The 19,732-nt window shown below is 43.2% G+C and overlaps 4 protein-coding genes across 4 annotated transcripts; 2 read left to right on the top strand and 2 right to left on the bottom strand.

The window, feature by feature from the left end:
• Positions 1 to 999: 999 nt before the first annotated feature.
• Positions 1,000 to 1,719, top strand: N7508_001417 (uncharacterized protein; the record flags this gene model as incomplete). The annotated part of the gene is made up of 2 exons (XM_058459483.1): positions 1,000 to 1,344; positions 1,546 to 1,719. The coding sequence occupies 2 exons, from the start codon at positions 1,000 to 1,002 to the stop codon at positions 1,717 to 1,719; spliced, it is 519 nt and encodes a 172-aa protein (XP_058323015.1).
• Positions 1,720 to 12,028: 10,309 nt separating this feature from the next.
• On the bottom strand, positions 12,029 to 15,158 carry N7508_001416 (uncharacterized protein; the record flags this gene model as incomplete). Its single annotated transcript, XM_058459482.1, has 7 exons — positions 12,029 to 12,143; positions 12,199 to 12,315; positions 12,372 to 14,063; positions 14,111 to 14,408; positions 14,459 to 14,599; positions 14,655 to 14,759; positions 14,831 to 15,158. 7 exons carry the CDS (start codon positions 15,156 to 15,158, stop codon positions 12,029 to 12,031), a joined length of 2,796 nt encoding a protein of 931 aa, XP_058323014.1.
• A 1,229-nt stretch (positions 15,159 to 16,387) lies between these two features.
• On the top strand, positions 16,388 to 16,997 carry N7508_001415 (uncharacterized protein; the record flags this gene model as incomplete). The annotated part of the gene is made up of 2 exons (XM_058459481.1): positions 16,388 to 16,588; positions 16,653 to 16,997. The coding sequence occupies 2 exons, from the start codon at positions 16,388 to 16,390 to the stop codon at positions 16,995 to 16,997; spliced, it is 546 nt and encodes a 181-aa protein (XP_058323013.1).
• A 493-nt stretch (positions 16,998 to 17,490) lies between these two features.
• On the bottom strand, positions 17,491 to 18,870 carry N7508_001414 (uncharacterized protein; the record flags this gene model as incomplete). Its single annotated transcript, XM_058459480.1, has 7 exons — positions 17,491 to 17,507; positions 17,565 to 17,720; positions 17,782 to 17,868; positions 17,923 to 18,078; positions 18,138 to 18,271; positions 18,321 to 18,589; positions 18,655 to 18,870. 7 exons carry the CDS (start codon positions 18,868 to 18,870, stop codon positions 17,491 to 17,493), a joined length of 1,035 nt encoding a protein of 344 aa, XP_058323012.1.
• Between the last annotated feature and the right edge of the window lie 862 nt (positions 18,871 to 19,732).

Raw genomic sequence — 19,732 nt, 5'->3', positions numbered from 1 at the left:
GTCCGGCTATGCTGTGACCGGGGTAGAAGCGTACGGCCAAATAGCCGGATACGGCAGACTACCTCAATGTCTATTGAATGCCCGTTTTTGATCTCGCTACGACTTCATGAAGGCCAGTGGAACCTTACGGTAGAGAACCAACAGCACAATCATGATCCTTCGCCTCCGTCTACCCATACACCTCACCGGCAGCAGGAGCTATCTACAAATGAGCCGAATATCAAGAAGCAGCTCGAGTAGGGCCTTTCTACCCGTCATATTCTCGCCGGTCTACAGAAGGACGATCAGGATTCATGCCTTACTAGCCAGGATATCTACAACTTCCGGAAGAAGCTTCACGTTGAATTCCTTGCTAGTCGTACGCCGCTTCAAGCCCTATTAATAGAGCTTCCGAAGGACGGCGAATGGATCTTTAAGCATGAAGTTGATGATGAGAATCATGTCACAGCCCTCTTTTGTATGCATAAAACGAGTATTGCCTTACTTAAGACCAATTCATGGGTTATTTCAATGGACTGCACATACAAAACTAACCGGTACGGCCTTCTAATGCTCGATATCGTCGGCTTCACTGCTACGGGCTCAACTTTTTACGTCGGCTTCGCCTTCATAAAAGACGAGAAAGATGACAGCTACGAAGTCATTTTAAGCTGTCTAGCAGAGGCTTACGAAGCTCTTAGCCTTCAAGCACCCCGGACCATCCTTTCCGATAAGGAGCAAGCGCTAATAAATGCTGTGAAGGTCGTCTTCCCTTCTACAAAGCACATGATCTGTCTATAGCATATTAACATGAATATTATGAAGAAAGCTCGCCCGATTCTCGCGGAGCAGCTCCTTAAAGCTCAGCAAGAAGCTGACGTATCAGGTTTAGGTAATACTTCCTCGGGTTCCTCGGCTTCTTTAGCTAATGCTTCCTTTTCTTTAGCTTCCTCACAGCGTCGGACGAAGTCAGAAAGAGACCGAGAGCTCCGCGAGAAGGTCCATAAAGCATAGAAGACGATGCTAAAGCGGTGGATTCGCGTCGTCTATGCTATTACAGCCGAAGAAAGGGAGGAGAAATGGAAGCAATTTAAAGAGCGCTACGAAGAGCCGATTTTTGAGCCTTTACTCGAATATCTACAGAGTGAATGGCTAGACGACTGCCCCGAGTATTTCCTTCATGAATACACCTCTGAATACCTTCATCTTAACGAGATTTCGACCTCTCGGACCGAGGGAGCTCACTGGCTGCTTAAGCAGGACCTTCAAGTCTCGACTAATGATCTACTGGTTGTTCTCCGCACCTTTGAGAATGCTGTAAAGCTTCAATTTCAAAAGGTTACCGCTAAGATCGAGAATGAGAAGGTAAGAAGGTCTACTGATAGTCGCTAGAAGCAGCTATTCAGGCTAGTTCTTAGACGAATTTCGGCTAAGGCGATGGAGCATACAAAAGACGTCTACAACCGCTTCCTGCCAGCAAGTGATAAGAAGCCGCCGATTCCTCCACTTTGCCGCTGTAATTCGCTGAATACGGCAGGGTTTCCATGCATTCATCTCATTATACAGTACGAAGTGGAGAAGAAGAGCTTTAAGCCTGAGTTATTCCATCAACACTGGTATTTGTACAGTGTCTCTACGCCTCCTATTGACCCGCTGCTTCTACTCCAGGATCCCCTCCAAGTACGCCGGCGAGGACGCCCCCAAGGCGCTAGGAACTTCATCAGCGGCGAAGGCACCTAGGCAAGCACCCAAGACACCTCCACCCAGCGAGATCCCTCCGGCTTCGAGCTCATACTATCCCAGGAAGGTGGCCGTGGCCGTGGCCGTGGACGTGGAGGGACACAACAGGCATCGCAGGGTGATAACGGGGTGGGAATAGCTTCATCTACGGCCTAGGAAGGTGGCCGTGGCCGTGGACGTGGCCGTGGACGTGGCCGTGGACGTAGACGTGGACGTGGAGGGACACAACAGGCATCGCAGGGTAATAACGGGGTGGGAATAGCTTCATTTACGGCCCAGGAAGCTCATACGGCATCGCCAGCGAGCATTTCTACCTCTCCAGGCATGGAAATGGCTTCATCCACGGCCCAGCAAGCTCACGCGGTATCGCCAGCGAGCATTACTCCTACATCTCAGGGGTCGGGAATAGCTTCATGAGCATCTCAGGGCGAGGATTCCTGGTCTGATCGCCTCAGGAAGCGCCGGAAAGCGTTTTAAAATGCTAATACTGTCGAATTTACAATATGCCTTCGCTATTCTCATGTAATTTTTTGAAAAATTTGACGCATGGCTGCTGGCCGCTGCATGGGCCAATTCCTTCATTTCTGTAGAGGTTTCGAAAACAGCATCCATTTCCTATTTGGGACTAGTGTGATGCTGGGAGCATGGTCGGTGGGAGAGTACAAAAGTGACTTAATTTTAGTAGGGGGCTGCATAGTAAACAGAAGTACCTCAAGTTTGTGCTGGAAGCATGGTGGGTAGACTTCCGCAAAGCTCGAAAAGCCCGAAACCCGACCCGACTCGACCCTCAAAAGGGTCGGGTTTCGAGCCCATTTTCAAAGCTCGCAGCGGGTTTCGAGCTTTGGGTTTGGGCCCGAAGCTCGAAGGGGGGGGCTCGACGAGGACCCCCCTCTACGACTAAACAGTGCAAACATGCCAATTTCTCGTGACTGCACAAATAATGCAGAAATTCCCAGTCATTTTGGGTATTTCAGTTATATTGTTCACTCCCAATAAAATAGATTTTAGAGAATATTGATTGATTCTAGTATATGCTTCTAGTATTTACTAATAAGACTCATACATATCATCCTCTATATGCTTCCTTTTCCTACCTAACACACGTGGCTAAGTGCTAGGACCTAGTAATAGAAGATCATCACTATTATCATCATTATCATAAGTAGCACCACTATCATCTCCATCCTTATAAATATCAGTCAAATCTCTAGAAGTCTCGGCCTACTCTTCTATATCACTAATCTAGTCAACTTCAATATCGTCCAGCTTCTCGTCTTTTTCCTCTCTCAATGCTTCGATCTCATTTAAAGAGAAGAATCGTTCAAGCTCCTTTGCCTCCTACAATTAAAGGTCAAATCTTAATATATAAAGGAATAGTATTAACTCTTTAATAGTCTCTACCTTTATACGACCCCGGCGATAATAGCAAATATCGCGAGCAGTGTTAAACAGTCGTTCTATACCTACACTAGTTGCTAGAATTGTAAGTATATCCCGCGCAAGCGAAGCAATCGTAGGAAAACGGCTATAGTTCTCTCGCTAAAACGGTAGCGGCTTAGAATCAATGATATCTATATGAAATGATTAACAAATAAATACCGAGTAAATATAATAAGGATATAATTTACCACCGTCAAGATACTGGGTTATCTTATCCCTAACTAGCTTCGCTTTCGGTTTCTTAGGGCGAAGCAAATTATAAAGAACTATGCTTAGTCTTGATCTAGGAGAGGAGACTAGTAGGTCTTGACTAGTAGCGTGACGTTCTTAGTTAGACCTCGCTTTGGGTCGGGTTTGGGTACGACTTCAGGAACCGTACCCATGGGTCGGGTATGGACCCAAAACCCAAACCCAAACCCACGGGTTTACGGGTTCTTGGCGGGTACCCGCGGGTTACCCGCCAAGAACCCGTTTCAGCATAACTATCCTAAATAGGCCGTGCCAAGATAGATAAGGCTGCTGATTAAGTCAATTAAATTACGGTTATTTACCTCTGTTCTAGTCACGTCTGCTGTTCTTTCCCGAAAGCCTCTCTTTCTTTTGTGAAATTTCAGGAAATTGCCTTGTTTTCAGAATAGTAAGTCGTGGTAATGTTATAGATATTGCTCTCGGCGTTTTTCTATATAATTGTGGTAGTGAAAAAAATGCTTGTTGGAATACTGCTCTGTAGATAGGAAATATATATATAAGACGTGCAGTGAACTTAGCGGATATTTATAACAAAGGCATCAAAGTTCTGACGGCCGTCACAAAAAGGGTGCCATAGACTATAAGTAATCGCACTAGTACTTTTGACGGCCGTTAGTTAATACGATTATTAAGTTATAGTGTTCTACAAAGCCTTATATACCGTACAAGCTTTTTTCGATGGCCGTTAGTACTTCGGGACCAACTTGAAGGGAATATATTAAGTGTAGCGGGTAACCTATAGGTTTATAGGTTCTTGGCGGGTAACCCGCGGGTTACCCGTTCTATATACATACGATAAACCAATTAATATGCCTTTTCTTCTTCCTATGTAGGCCTTTATTAATATATTATCTTTTTGTCTTCGAAGAACAGGGGTATCGCGAGGCCCCCAAATATAAGTCTACGCGTTTTAGAATCTTCTGTAAGTCGTCTAACAGTTATTAGCGAGAAACCCTTCAATATATATAGTCCCTAATGTCTCAATTCACTAATACCTACGCATTATCTACGTATAACATAGACCTCCCACTACTAGATAACCTTCCAATTCTTCCTTCGGACGACCTTACCCCTAATCCATCGATTAGTCAATAGGCATTTCCTCTAGTCGCAAGCTCCGCAATCGACTCCGATTTCACACTACAAACCTTCTTGTCTCCGATTCCACCTAACCTCGAGACTATTCGACCTAACCGTGTCACTCTATATATAGTATATACTAAAGAAATAACTATCGAGTTCGTACAATAGTGGCTATAATCAGACTTTGGAAGAAAGAAGCGCCTACGCTAGGACTCACGGCACTTCTCTGATATTTAGGATCGTTTTGACTAGGTAGCCAGGGCTACTAATAGGGAACCGAAGGTAATATATAAGTTTTGCAAGGCTATTCTAAACCACCTAGGGCTTAGTGATAGGACTTTAACCATAAAGAAATATGTTGCAAGCTACGGTGTAAAGAAGAGAGGCCCAAATATTAGGCAATTCATGCAAGCGGTATAATACCCTCTTTATCCTTATATACGTCGATTTTAATGATTTCTCAAGGCGCTAGTACCTTCTACCGATACCCCGTTTAGCCAAGAAAAGTGGGAATCATGTCTTCTTCGGTTTATTACTAAATCAAGACTACTATTCTAGCTCCTAGAGCACGTAGGCTTCCGGGATATTATAGCTATAGCCCAAAGAGCTCCTAAGGATGTCAATATTCCGTCTACAAAGGTAGCACGGAGTCGACTACGCACTATAGTCTTCGAACGCCATCGGAAAATACTCGAGAGCTTGCCCGCAGATAGGAAAATCTCAATTGCCCTTAACTATTGGACGTCCCCTTTTGCCCAAGCATTTATAGCAGTCACTAGATATTTCATTGACAAAGACTAGAACTATCGAGAGCTACTTCTTGGATTTGAACCACTTCGTGGAGCATATTCTGGTGCTAATCTTAGTGCTATTCTACTTTAGCTTCTACGGAATCATAATCTGGCCGATCGAGTGCTTACTATCACTACCGATAATGTATCAAACAATAATATATTGGTGGCAAGTATTCAGGAATCGGTTTAGTCTCTTGATCTCGGTAATAGTATAGCAATCATTCGAGTTCTATGTATGGCCCACGTTATATAATTAAGTTTGAAGCAACTTCTCGGATAGATAAAGGCAGAACCAAAGAACAATACTGCCTAGGCCGAATAGACTGAATCCTAGGAACAGTTAGTTCGGGCTAGGCATTAGAAAAGGGAGATTATTGACACTCTAAACAAGGTTCGCCCCTAATTAATCTAGTAGATATCTAATTCTAATATCGCATTAGCTTCGGGGCCTAGCGATCTTTATTAACGCGAGCCCCTAATGTCGTGAAGCTTTCCTGTCTCTTTAGACGGGTTCGAACGCTCTTATTCTAATATAGGACGTCTGTACGCGCTAGAACTCGACATTCTTAATGCTTCGCCGAGCTAAACGACTACAATCCTACTTAATTGAATTCTGTTCAAAGTATAGCTATCCCTACCTCTAGCTTGATTATGAGTAATGGCGTTAGATTGATTATCTACTCCTAATTACACAGCTATTCTTCCGATTTACGACTGCACTATCAAAGACAAAGGATGTCACTATCCACCTAATCTTTGCAATCTACAATAAGCTCTTTGATTATCTTGAAAAGTCAATCAGGCAGCTTGTAAGGAAGAATGTCGCCTAGAAAAAGCTTATATTCACTGCTCTCCGCGTAGCCGAGGAAAAGCTAAGGCAGTACTATAGTAAGACGGAGGATATCTATAGTGATATTTTTGCTATTAGTACAATGCTTGCTCCGCACCTAAAACTCTAGTTCTTCCGAAGTAGAGAATAGGGTAGTGGGCCTAAGTTAGTTACTCGATATCGATAGAGCTTTAAGGACTATTTTGAACCGTATAAGCAACGTCGGTGAAAAGAACAAACTAGCAGTGATCAAGAGCCTACTACGCAAGGCTTAAGCCTAGATCTTGATCAAATATTTAGCCTTAACCAGGTATCTTAAGCTTATTAGTAGAACGAACTTACAATATATCTTTATAGTGGTAAGTATACCTAGTCTTTATATTGTCAAACTTAGGTTAATCAATATTCGTTAGCAACTACTACTATTATGCTAGTTCGCGCGTTCTAGAAGGAGCACTAGGCTATATTTCCTATACTTGCAAAACTCGCACGAGATATTCTCTCGATTCCTGCGACTAGCGCGGGCGTTAAGCGGCTATTTAATATAGCGCGGGATATCTATCACTATCGTCGCGGCTCACTAAAAGCTACAACAATTTAGGAAATCATGTTATATTATTGCACGACCGAGTTTGAGGTCCAAGAAGACGTGATTGCTGTCTAGAAGGAGTACTTTTCTGAAGGCGATATAGAAGCGGATTATAAGGAGAGAGATAGTCTAGATAGACAATAGCTAGAAGATACAATTGAGCCAATTAGTGATAATAAGGAGGGGAACGAGGATAATACACAATCGGTTGTTATTCTTGTTTAAACCGAAGTAGCTATGCAAGGTCATTTAGAAGGTTCTCTTGGAAAGAGGAGAAGGAGTATTGTATTGCAATAGGATACTAAGGGCCGTAAGGATGATAAAGAGCTAGAAGAGGATGATATACCCCTACCTAAGACCTAACAGCGTGTCTTAGGAAGATCTCGAAAACGCCCACGGGTTTATAACGATCAGTTTATAGAGTATTAGTCTTTGATGAAATTGAAGCTATTCACACTTATTTTGCTATCTAGTATCTATAAACGTGACTACCTATAAGCAGAATATATATAAATACAGCCAAAAAAATACACAATTTGTGTATGTCACGAGATTCTCTATGTTTGCACTGTTTATTAACCCGTGGGTAACCCGTGGGTCGGGTCGGGTATGACTATCAAAACCCATACCCGACCTCGGGTATAGACTTTGGACCCAAAACCCGCCAAGAAATGGGTATGGGTCGGGTAAAACCCGCTTACCCACGGGTATGGGCGAGGCCTATTCTTAGTAAGGGATAAGAGTGTCTTAGAATAAGGCTCGATATATATCACGCTATTGCTTCGTCTAATTATCCGTTAAAAAAAATTGGAACCTATTATCTAGCGCTAGTATAGTACTAATCGCGTAAATATAACCACGATCATGATTAGTTTGCGAATAGTACTTATTAAGCTTCAATCGACTAGCCTTAAGAGAGGAAAGTATCTATTTTTTCTATAGTACACGCTTTCGTCGAAGCTAGTTAATAGACTTCTCTAGGTGCTCGAATAGTATATTGTAGATCTAGAATACGAGATATATAGTTATATCTCGAGTCTTTGAAAGCGTAAGTATATAATTATAGAATAGCTTTGTAAGATGAAGAAGGTAATCGATCTAGCGCTATTTATCGTTATCGAGTGCTATCTCCTCGCAGTTATAGTCCGTATAGAATGTACTAAGGAAATCACGAAGCCTTTTTGCCCGGCGAAGTATTAGAAATGTTAAGTTCCACCTAGTCTTTACATCCTAAAGTGGTATAAGTGCCTACTTAGAGGGTTAAAGACTAGTAAATACTTCGCGACGTTAGGGACTAGCCCGGATATAAACAGTCAGATACCGTACCTTGTTTAAAGTATAAGATATACCCCGGTTCTAACTTCGGGCATTTGCTTTAGCGAGGATTGATTAGCGATCAGACCATTTAGTCTTAGTAGTATTATTTAAAGGGACTGCTTTTAGGCGATCAAGAAGCTAGTTTAGACTTAACTGTATGACATATATAAGATAGGGGATTCGGATGATATAAATATCACTAGATAAGGCCTGCTGTAGCGAGTCAACAAGGGTCTTATTGTTCGATATATTATCCGTGGTTAATCTAAACATACGATCTTAAATCTTATGGTCGGTAAGAATCTCTAAGATAACACCACTTAGATTAGTACCGGTATAAGCCCCCTTAAGGGGTTTAAACCTAAGAAGCACCTCCCGGTAGGACTAGTCAATGTCAATAAAATAGCTAGTAATAGCTATAAATGCCTATCTAAATAGTGAAGTCTAGCAATCTAATGCAATTAAGATCTTTGTATTAACTAGAAGCAATTTAAGTGTAGATTGTTAGCGTTCTTTGATATAAGTGGATAGTCGACGTCGAATTATATCGGCAGAGGGTATTGATAGGAGGCTTAGGGCCGAGTGTGCTTGTGATATTATCCGGCGAAACGTTAGATGTTCGATAAGGTAAAAGGGAAGTCGATTGATAGTGATTATCCTCCTAAGCTGCCTAGGAGAATGTCTCTCGGATAGTGTTATCCTATTTTAATAAAGTTAGTAGTGTAAATAGTAATAAAGGATATCTATACTGTTAACTAAAGAAACTTATCTAGTCTCTCTCGTTACTAGCCTGTATTTGCAGCTAGACCTTGACATTTCCCATGGGACGCCTCCCATGGGACTGTCCATGGGAATTCCCGTGGGACTAATTTTGGTCCCATGGGAGTGGGTCCATGGGACTAAACATCTATGGGAAATTCCCATGGCGGGACTAGACCCCCGTGGGAACTCCCATGGGAGTTATGGGAATACCCATGGGACTGTAAACAATGCAAACATTAGCTATCTCGTGACTTGTATAAATAATGCATTTCTTGGCGGTTCCGAACGGTATTTTATTTACAATAGCTTTTTTCTAAATTAAAGATATACTAAATAATCACAAAACTATGGTCAAAATATATCAAAAGTAATAAATATTTGTTAGTCTCAATACTCGCTAAAACACCTTTAAATTACCGTATTTTATTATAATAACTCAGCAATTTATCCATTATTATTATGGAAATAATGTATAGATGGGAAATTTTGTTAGTCCCATGGGAGTCCCACGGGAATTCCCATGGCGGGACCAATTTTTTTTTTTACTCCCATGGGAGTGGGTCCACGGGACTAGACCTCTGTAGGAACTCCCATGGGACTAAGTCCCATGGACATGGGACTAGATTTTCGCTAGTCCCATGGGAAATGTCAAGGTCTATTTGCAGCCCTTTTATAGGCAGAAGTCCTAAGATACCTAGTTATAGTAGTTGTACTATAACGCGTATCCTTCCCGTTTATATCCCTTTTAGCTATATAAGGATACTTAAGAATCGTAGAGCAATACTTATATATAACCTTCGGGCTACTATCGCTACTATAAGCTACCTAGGCAAAGTAGTCCTAGACATTTAAAAGATAATTTGAGTCCTATACGACCTTGCCCTTTAATCTATAATTAGTTTGTAACCACTACTCTACCTACTCTTAGTGATTCATTCTATCATATAAAAAGTATGACCTTTTCCGATCGGGTCTAACGCGTTCAAATCGTTTAAGGTGAGGGAGTAGGGGAGGATTGTCTGGTCGGAGAAAAGCTGACATAGAGACATCAAAATCCTATTAGCTTATCGATAGGGTAGCTGGATAATTGGTTGTAAGGTATAATAAGTTTTCGTAGTCACCACTAAATTATGATGATGCAAACTTAGACTGCTGAATTTGGGACATTGTAGAGTTAATAAAACGTCTAACAGTAAGGGATTTCTAAATAGGATAAAAGAGGATCGATATATTATAAGAGGCCACACTACCTCGAAGTGTTATTTATTAGTTAAATCAATAATAAATATATCAAACGGAAGGTAGTAACAGGGGTAGATGATTAGTTAAATAATATATAATAAGTAGGTCGGGCTCGAAGAAAGCCTATAAAGCTCGAAGAAAGCCCATAAAGCTCGAAGAAAAGCCTATAAAGCTCGAAGAAAGCTCGCAAAAAAGCCCGAGTGCCCCACTTAAAGCCTATAAAAAGCCTATTCCTAGCTCGTTAGACTTTGATTTCCCTTAAAATAGTTTACCCGATCAGCTATAACATATTTTCAATCCTACGTAGCTCATCTAGAACTATTAGGACTAGGAATCTTAAAGAATACTAACAAAATTCAAGATATAGGCTTTCTTTTGATATATAATTCGAGCGGGTTAAACCACTTAAAGTCGATATTAAGCTTAGATTGACACTTAACTATGAAAATATACATAGTTCCTAGTGTAGAATATATATTTCGGCAGACATAACGCCTGATTAACTTATATATATAGAACATTTCTAACCACTTGATATTTATAGCCATAAAGCTTAGTTTTTATACTCAAATCTTAGAGATATACCTCAATTCACTAGAATTTCTAAATATTACCTATTCCTTATTACGATAATACAGTACAATTCTATGTACAAACCAGAACAAGGGTAAAATACAGTTATTTATTAAGATGATTCAGCCACTTTATGAACGCCAAGACCATGGTTTTATACAATTTCGAGCCCATGGGGGGGGCTCGTCGAGCCCTCCCCCAAGCGAGCCGGGGTCCGGGTCGAGCTCGAGTAGTTCGACCCCTAGCTCGTTGAGGGTCGGGTTTCGAGCCCAAGGGTTAGGCCCAAAGTTGGGCTTTGCGGAAGTCTAATGGTGGGTGGGTGGCAGAAATATGTCCGGCAGAAAATATGTTGGCCTGAATTCTCAGGCAGGGGGGTCGCATTACGCAAAGGGGGGGTCGCTATACCAATCCCCTATATATAATATCTATTATTATTAATAAGATTTATTAAATAAGTTAATAATTTAGGATCTAATAATACTTTACTATATATTATAGTTTAATATTAAATATAAGATAAATAAGGATTCTTAATCTAACTTAATCTTAAATTTAGATAAAATAACTAAAACTGATAAGATAAAATAATTAGATCTTTTTAAGTTTAATCTAAAGGAAATAAGTAATAATAAAGATAGCAAAGATAATTAAACACTAAATAAGATAGATAAGATTAATATAGATAGGAAGAATATTCTAAGAGAGTTAGATAATAATAATTCTTTGCTATACTTATTATCTATATCTAATACTATTAGCTAAGCTCATCTATAAAGAGAGCGAAAGTAGCGTTATAATAATAATAAATATAAGTATAGTAGATAGGTTAGACGTTAAGTTTAATCTATAAGCTAATCTTTAAAGTAAACGAAGAAATCTATTTTCTAACTAAATTAATATAATATAATATATCATCTGTTACGCCCAGGTACGAAGAGACAGACATCAACCAACGTAGTAGCATTTGACGAAGAAACTAAGCATGAGGAAGGAAAGAAGGAGAGAGTGCGAGAGATGATCTAAATACATGATGGATGCCTGCGGCAGCAGGCATCAACACAGGCATCAACCCATCACATCATCTATAAGAATGAATCCTTAGATAAGGATATAAACAAAATACAAAAAAATACAGGTTTCTACATAACTTATGCAGGTTACGTTTTTCGATATATTTGCACTGTTTACAGTCCTATAGGAGTCCTATCGTAGCGGACTGGTCCCTCTAGTCCCATCTCTTGGCATCCCATGGGACTTGTCAAGGTCTAAATACTCCGAACCTGATTTGCCTTCACCAACTGGCCAATACTTGTTTTCCTCGCCATCTGACTTAGTTTTCTCCCATTCTACACTATTTTCAAACGTGGACATTGGGAAAGCGTGATATTTAATATGAAAGTGCAGTTAAGAAGCTATTTACGTAAGATGTGTCTAGTTGTTTTCAGTTTCACAGCCGGTGACATAGTCAACCTTCATTTCGCAACCGTTATCAAAGACCATATGGCCACAAGCCTGATTGCAGTCATCGAAAATGTGATCGTAGGCACTGTAATTGTGAGATCAGTATTGTAAAGCATTACGGGGCATAATAGAAGACTTACGCTTGCATGGTAGTGCCCTTGACTTCGCAGCCGTCGCCCTTGATGAAGACTCCGCACCCACCCGAGGCGTGCTTGCCATCGGTATAGCATTCTCCGGTCTTTTTGCCGCTTGTGGTTCTATTAAAGAGAGGGTCAGATTCATGAAACATAACCTCAATAACCAACGAACTTACCCGTAGATATCATCGCCTCTGATATAACTCTTGGCCACGTCACAGAACCCATGTAGGTTGCTGACGAAAAGATGGCACATAGTCTGGCCGTGGCCACATGTACTTGCGGACTCGGATGGCTTGTATTTGTTGCTAGTGGTCGTTGTTGCCTCCTCTGTTGATGTGCTAGACGTGCTGGTGGTGGTGGGGGTGGTGGTATATAGCGAGGAGAAATCGTCGTCGATAATGCTAGCCTGACTCGTGATAGCAGCATCATCAATAGTCCGACTATAGAAGCGATACGCAGCCTTCACGGTACTATCGGAGGTGATTGTGGATGTTGTAGTAGTGGGTTTGGCATCACAGGCGGTGATGGTTTGACACATGGTGGATGTTTCCGTAGTGTAACTTGAGGAGACCATAGAAGAGGAAATGTACTCTGTGCAAGTATCTGCTTCCTTGGAGTCGCAGTCATCGTCTTCCGACTCACATCCATCGCCAGTGCATTTGCCCCCATCGCAGTTTGAACCCGAGCAGCTAACCTTGCTGCAATCAGACCCGGTACATTCTCCAGTCTGGGGATCGCAGTCGGCACCGATGCAGCCAAGAGATACACAGTCTGGGCCAGTGCACTGTCCAGATCCGTTACAGTCATCGCCTTCACATCCGGCAGTGTCACAGTCGTCGCCGTCACATTCTCCTGAATCGGTGCAATCAGTACCAATGCAGCTGGTGACATGGCAGTCTGATCCGAGACATGTATGAGTAGACTCATCGCAATCGGTACCGGTGCAGCCTCTCTTGACACAAAGAGGCCCAGTACATTTTCCGCCCTTGCAGTCTGGGCCGCTGCATCGGGAGTGTGATGGTGGGTCAGGGTCTTCGGGGTCCTTCCAGTTGTCGTTCGAGGCTGTATCATCGCAATCCGTCAAGCAAGGCGCATCACAGAAAGATTTACACTCGGTGCCACAGTTTGAAGTACAGGTAGGCGCTGGAGGTCCGCCCTGTGTCCATGTGATCACTGGCGTGGGAACATCGACAGGCAAAGAAGTTGTAGACCAGGGCCAAGGAGGAGGGAAGAAAGTGCGGTCCTCAGAGCCTGTAATGGTCACGTAACTGCCATTGATGCCACTCTGCGTCTGCGTCTGCTGGTAGCTCAGAGTGTTCCTGAATGTAAACGAATCCAGCGAGAAGCTAGGGAAGAGGGTCTTGGAACTTGAGGTGTCGTCAGTTCCGGTGATGTTCCAGTTCCACCACGGAATGCTGCTGGCAGTGATGGAAGGAATCGAGAATGTGGTTGATTGAATGGTGCGAGTGACGGTAGTTGTGACGGTTGGTTTATTCGAGACTGTCACCGTCTTGGTTGTCGTCCAGGCAACTTCGATGGGTGTCACTAAAGGTCCAACTGAAATAGTGGTTGGTGTAGACAATGAGGATGGAGCCACAATCAGATTGACTGGGGCGATAGCGGTTGCAGTATTTGAACCCTTTGGTTTGGCGACGTCCCCATCGACATAGAAGTTACCACTGCCTGAATCACTTCCATCTGTACTTGCACCAGTCATGGATGTATCTTTGGGGTCAAGGTCATTGGGGTTCGCCGTGGTGCCAGGTCCACCCTCTTCAATGGACCATGCGAAAAGGCCCCCGAGGCACTTCTCATTAGCAAAGTCGGCCTTTTGCTTCAATGTCTTCGCGTTGTCAAATGAGACCCTAGTACCATTAGCTTATAGAACCTCGACCTCTCTTAGCAAACATACCATTGATTTGAATCCCAAGTCATCCAGTTGACCGCAGCTTGTTCGTTATAAGTCACATCAGGATTATACTGCTTGATGACCCGCTCGATCTCGTAATCGGTCAAAATGCCAGTTGTGTTCGTGCATTTACCAGCTTTTCCACCACCTGCAGAGTCTTCGGTCTTGTCGAATGCACATCCTGGTGTATCACAGCTAGGATCCTTCAATGTGAACGAGCGCCCATAGTATCCAAGACCAAGCAGCACCTTGGAAGGATCGACATCATTGCGCCACAAGAGATCCAATCCATCCTTGATCTCTATATGATATGGTCAGTAAATTGGTTGATTAGAAAGGAATGTTTCTTACCAGTGAGGTTGGTATGGGGGTTGATATCTGACTCTGTCCACTTTGTCTTTCCATCCCAGGTGCCGTGGATATCGTATGCCATGAAGTTGAAGTAGTCGACATATTTTGACAGTCCCTTTACATCAAACCCTTTCAGATACCCTATCAGAGGAGTCAGCAATATGTTGCAAAATGTAAATATGCCATATACACTCACAGTAAGAAGTAGGCAAGGTTGCAGTGATGCTATAGGACCCGTCGCAAGCTTCCTTCAGCTCCTTCATAAATGTCACGAAATTTTTCGTGTCCTCATCACGACCACCTGCCGATTACCATGAAAATTAGCACGCTTTTCCATATACACGCCAATCAAGAAAAAAGGTAGTTGCTTACCTCGATCTGTGGCAGCCGGGTATTCCCAGTCAATATCAATTCCATCGAAGCCGCGGTCATCCATGAAAGATATAACGGAATCAATAAATGACTTGCGCAGCCCGGAAAAGCGAACCATGTCTGAGAATGGTTCGCCTCCAAGATCCCAGCCACCAACGGAAATGAACGTCTTCAAAGAAGGTTTCTTCTTTTTGAGGTCATTCATTTGTTCAATGTATATATCGTCCAAGTCGTATACGGTCTCGATGGTCGAGTCGCCCGTGTCAATACCAGCAAAGCTATAGAACATGTGTGTCCAGGGATTGACATTAATATCTGAGGGGGTCATTGTGTCGCACGCGCGCTCGTAATTCCACGCTTCGAAGTACCCTCCATAGACCTTAGAGCTAGAGGACCCCGAGCATGATGGCTGCTTCACATCATCACATCCACTCTGGCAACCTTTGCCACAGAAGTCTGAACTGGTACCGCAGAAGCCGAACTCCGAGCAACAAACATTCAAAGGGCACGTTTGATTGACCACCGGAGCATATTTTCCACACTCTGCCTGAGCGTCGCAATTCGAGATACAAACGCTATCACCGCAAAAGTTAGGCCCAAAGCCACAATAGCCTGCTTTGCTACAACATCCTGTGTCACACTTCTTGTCTTTGGAACAAGTGCCACTGGTGCCTTTAGCGCCCAGCACTAAATCGCAAAATAACGGTAACAAGGCCAAAGCCTTGACCGTAGAAAGGATATTCATCCTTATGCAAAACGAAACAAAAGAAGGAGCGTGAAAATGAACGTGGAATTGATTCAAAAGAATGTGAGGAGATTCATGCAGGACAGAGAAATGCCTGGCACGATCTATATAAGTTACTTCAAACCGAGTATGTAACGGACTCCATATCAATTCAACAAGATTTCGCCTGTAATTCAATTACGGTATCAGACTGGAAATCTCAATACCGGACCCTCAGCGGAATCTTTCTCGTTGCAGCCTCACGGCCCATGTCTGTGACGATCATAATGTGCTCTATGTACATTGGCCATGCCCCTGCATTAGCTTCGGTCAAGCTCTAGAAACCAGTCAGGCATGCGTGATAACGATCTTTGAAACAAAACGGTGGACCTCAGTGGACCAGGATCGGCATCAAAGTTTTGAAGTTGCGGATAGCCGAGTACATTTACGAACTCAAGTATTTACGCAGTCTACCTTCCAATCTTGCTGTGAGATGATTGATAGAAATTTTTGCAGATACTCCACTCATGTCAGGCACATTCTCGGTTTTCATCCCACTTCCACGGTTTAGCCTTTGGCCCCCGGGGCCAAGCATAGCCTAGTGTCTCCACATACTGTCTGTATCGTCTGTGCAGAAGCAGAGGCTGTTTGAAACTACTCAAATGAGTAAATTTCAATGTTGTTACATGCGCTAGTCTACGCGAGCCGTCTGTTCCAGGAATTTGTCACTGAGTTTGATATTTTTGTTGCATAAATGTCTCTTGGGGGCCACTACTCACCCCATTTTATCCACGCCAATCTTGAGTGCGCGGAATCGGAAAGCCATAGCCACCATGAAACCAGTTGCAGCATTGTTCGTCGTCTCACTTGCATCCGCAGCATATGGGTGGAAAGTCGGAGACAGTTCTACCGGTAGCACCGATCCCGATGTCACTACGAAGTGTACTCAGTGGGCGAATGATATTTCCTCCAAAGATAGCTGCAAGGCTCTGCAAAAGGAATTTGATATCGACTTCCAGCAACTCCACGAATGGGTGCGTATCTGTCTCTCTTCTGAAAATCTTTTTTTTTCCTCCAGCTAATGAGTCAAACCTGTAGAATCCCTCACTCTTGAAGGACCCATGCGTTCCCATCGAGGGATGGAGTTACTGTGTGGGTAGCTCGAGCAAATCAAATGATCAGGCCTCGGGGATGGGTACTGCGGCACCCTCACTCCATCTTTCTACTTCTACGGGGTCCACTGCGACTTCGACGGAGGCGACTTCTTTGCCGAGCCAGTCAACCGAGTCTGCTGGCACTGCCACTGGTAACAGTGCGACAGCATCGAGTGCCAGTAGTTCGCCCTCGGCCACAGGGACTAGCGATGGAACACGCCTAATGGCGATCGAGGGTACTGGAATTGTGATGGCAGGGTGTTCACTTTTTATTTCCTTGTTTCTGTAGTCTACTTTAGGCTGAGTTGGGAGACAATGTATCTAATTTACTTTCTGTTGATGTGATTCAGTTCTTGAGTCTATTAATCTTTAATATACACCATTGACATATGATATTATCCTAAAAACAGCGATACGTTCTTATGAGGAGAGCCATTTAGTTTGAATGGTTGGTCGTTTGTATACTTATGCAAAGCAAGAGACTTGTTTGAAGAACCCCAAGTGTCACTTATATATCGAGGGTCGGGTATACAAAGCTCTCGTGGCTACTTTGCTTATTACATGTCTCTATTTTGCTCGATGAAGATCAAATACACGCAGCAATCGTTGTTTGATATGAGATACAATAGACTAGTAGTAAATTCAATAAAAGAATCGAAATTGTCGTATTTAACATTGAAAATGAAGTATGACCTTCTCCTATTACTAGCAATGGGCCTTCAATCTAGATATAGGCCAATTCCTCAATAGCACATTTATTTAAAATCCGCAGAAGAATAGTCTTAGGAGGATGTCGTTCCTATAATCATATTAGAATGTAACAATGATCTCAAGGCTCAGGGTGACAGAAACTTACCAGGTGCGCCGACACAAACGTTAGTTTTACGCCACAGATTGGTGCAGTTGGATCCAGTAGCGGGATTCAATTTATAGAACTCCGCTGTGGTAAGATCGTACTGCTTCTCGATGGAAGCGCAGTCATCATCGCCAGACACGTAGTGCCATTTGTTGCCTATTTACCAAAGTGTTAGTCACCGACTTTAGAGAATGGGATCTTGATCTTGAAAACCTACAGTCCGAAGCTACTCCAGTCTGAGTTGGGAAAGCAGATGTCGAGCTGGATGAGCCAGTGGCGGTGATGGTAGCAGAGGGCGTGAGCCCTAATATTATGTTAGACAAGGTTATCATGAGAGCTTGGAGCAAGGAAAACATACCTGGCTCACCAACGCAAACATTAGTCTTACGCCAGAGGTTGTTGCACTTAGAACCGGTTGCAGGGTTCAAATGATAGAACTGTGCTGGCGTGAGATCATATTCCGCTTGAATTGAGTCACAGTCATCCTTTCCAGATACATAGTGCCACTTGTTGCCTGTATTTCCGCATGTGAGAATAGTATCATCGAGAGCATTACGAGAAAGAATAACTTACAATCGTGAACAACCCCAGTCTGAGTTGGGAAGGCAGAGGTTGAGCTGGCAGACGCAGACGCAGATGGAGATGACTTCGCAGCCACACAAACAAAGTCACCGTTAACCAGTCCCTTGCAGCCCTTGGAAATAGCGCTGCCCAAGTCAGAAAATCTTCAATCTCAGAGCCGCATGATCAACTTACGGATTCCAGCTGTAGAATTGACTCAGAGTGAAGTTCATATACATGTCTTGAATGCTGTTGCAAGAGTCCCCATTCTGCACCAGATGGTAATTGGTGCAAGACTTTGCGATTCCACTCTGGGTTGGCGCAGCAGTGCCAGCGAAGCTAAAGCTACTAGCTGAGGTCGCCCCAGTACTATTACCACCCATAGAAGCTGTTCCGGCCGGACCAGACACACAGTAACTCCATTTAGGTACCAGTACGCAGTAGTCATACTTCAGGGAGGGATTCTGGAGAAATGTCAGTCACGATCCCCCCCATTGAAAACTAGGACATGGTATAAGTAGGGACTTACCCAGGAAACGAATTGCTTTAGTGAGATTCCAAAGAAGTCCACTACTGCATCACAAGTGTCGCTGTATTGAACATCATTCACCCAATAATCACATCCCACAGCAGCATTGGGGTCTTTAGTTCCAGTAGCTGATGGCCCATTCGTCCACCCGCCTTGAGTGGCAGCAACAGCCGCACCCAGCAGCAATAAATGAATGAATAATTTTGGTACGAACATTCTGAACAGAGACCAGTTGGGAAAAGAAGAATTGTGTGATGTAAAAGAGCGACCTCCTGCTTTACTTAGGAAATTTAGAAGGGGATATCGAGGAAACGACTGTTCTGATTTTGATGGACATGGTACATCAGTCAGGTAACGTACGTTTTCCGAAAATTACGGTAATTACCGTTTCATGTTTCGCCCACTGCCATTGTCCGAAGTTGGAAATTGTCATTCCACGTCTTGCAAAAGGATGATCGTCAATGGGGCTAAAATATAGTGGGGCGCAGACAAGCATGTTGCAGTTGAAATCTTAGCTCAAACAATTATACTGGGCCCCATTTGGGGTCCAAAAGCCTGACGAATGAGAGATCCCAGTTGATATCTGTGCAAGGGGAGAAGCCCCAGTGTTGGGGCCATCCGGGTGAAGTGACCCTTTGCTGGAAATTTCAATTGGTTCCCTGATATTCTCCATTAATGCAACCATCTATACGTACTTTAGTGCAACATAGACAGAGGAAATTCGCGCAACAGCCTTTGAAACACGGACCCCGTTTCCTCTCTTTCCAGTCCCATTCTGGTAGCGCTATCTGGCCAATAATGCGACTTCATGAGCTCCGTGTCAGAGATTGCAAGATACTTGATTTCTATGGAGCATGAGGGATTTATTTGTAATACAGAGATTGCACATCAATGTCAATTCACAGTCTTTTACGCCGTAGGGAACCAAATACACGGGGCGGTATTGTTGGAAATGAACCTGGGCCTCGCGTAGGGGTCATTGAAGAGCCCATCACTTGAAGAAAAAGATCGAGGAGCTTTTTATTTAGAAATGGGGAGATACGCAATTTCTATTAGTGTCTTTCCAGCACATTTCCAC

Source organism: Penicillium antarcticum, assembly GCF_028974205.1.
Source record: "Penicillium antarcticum strain IBT 31339 chromosome Unknown utg000002l_segment0_segment0, whole genome shotgun sequence".
Classification (NCBI taxonomy): domain Eukaryota; kingdom Fungi; phylum Ascomycota; class Eurotiomycetes; order Eurotiales; family Aspergillaceae; genus Penicillium; species Penicillium antarcticum.
This window is presented reverse-complemented; position numbering and strand designations above follow the sequence as displayed.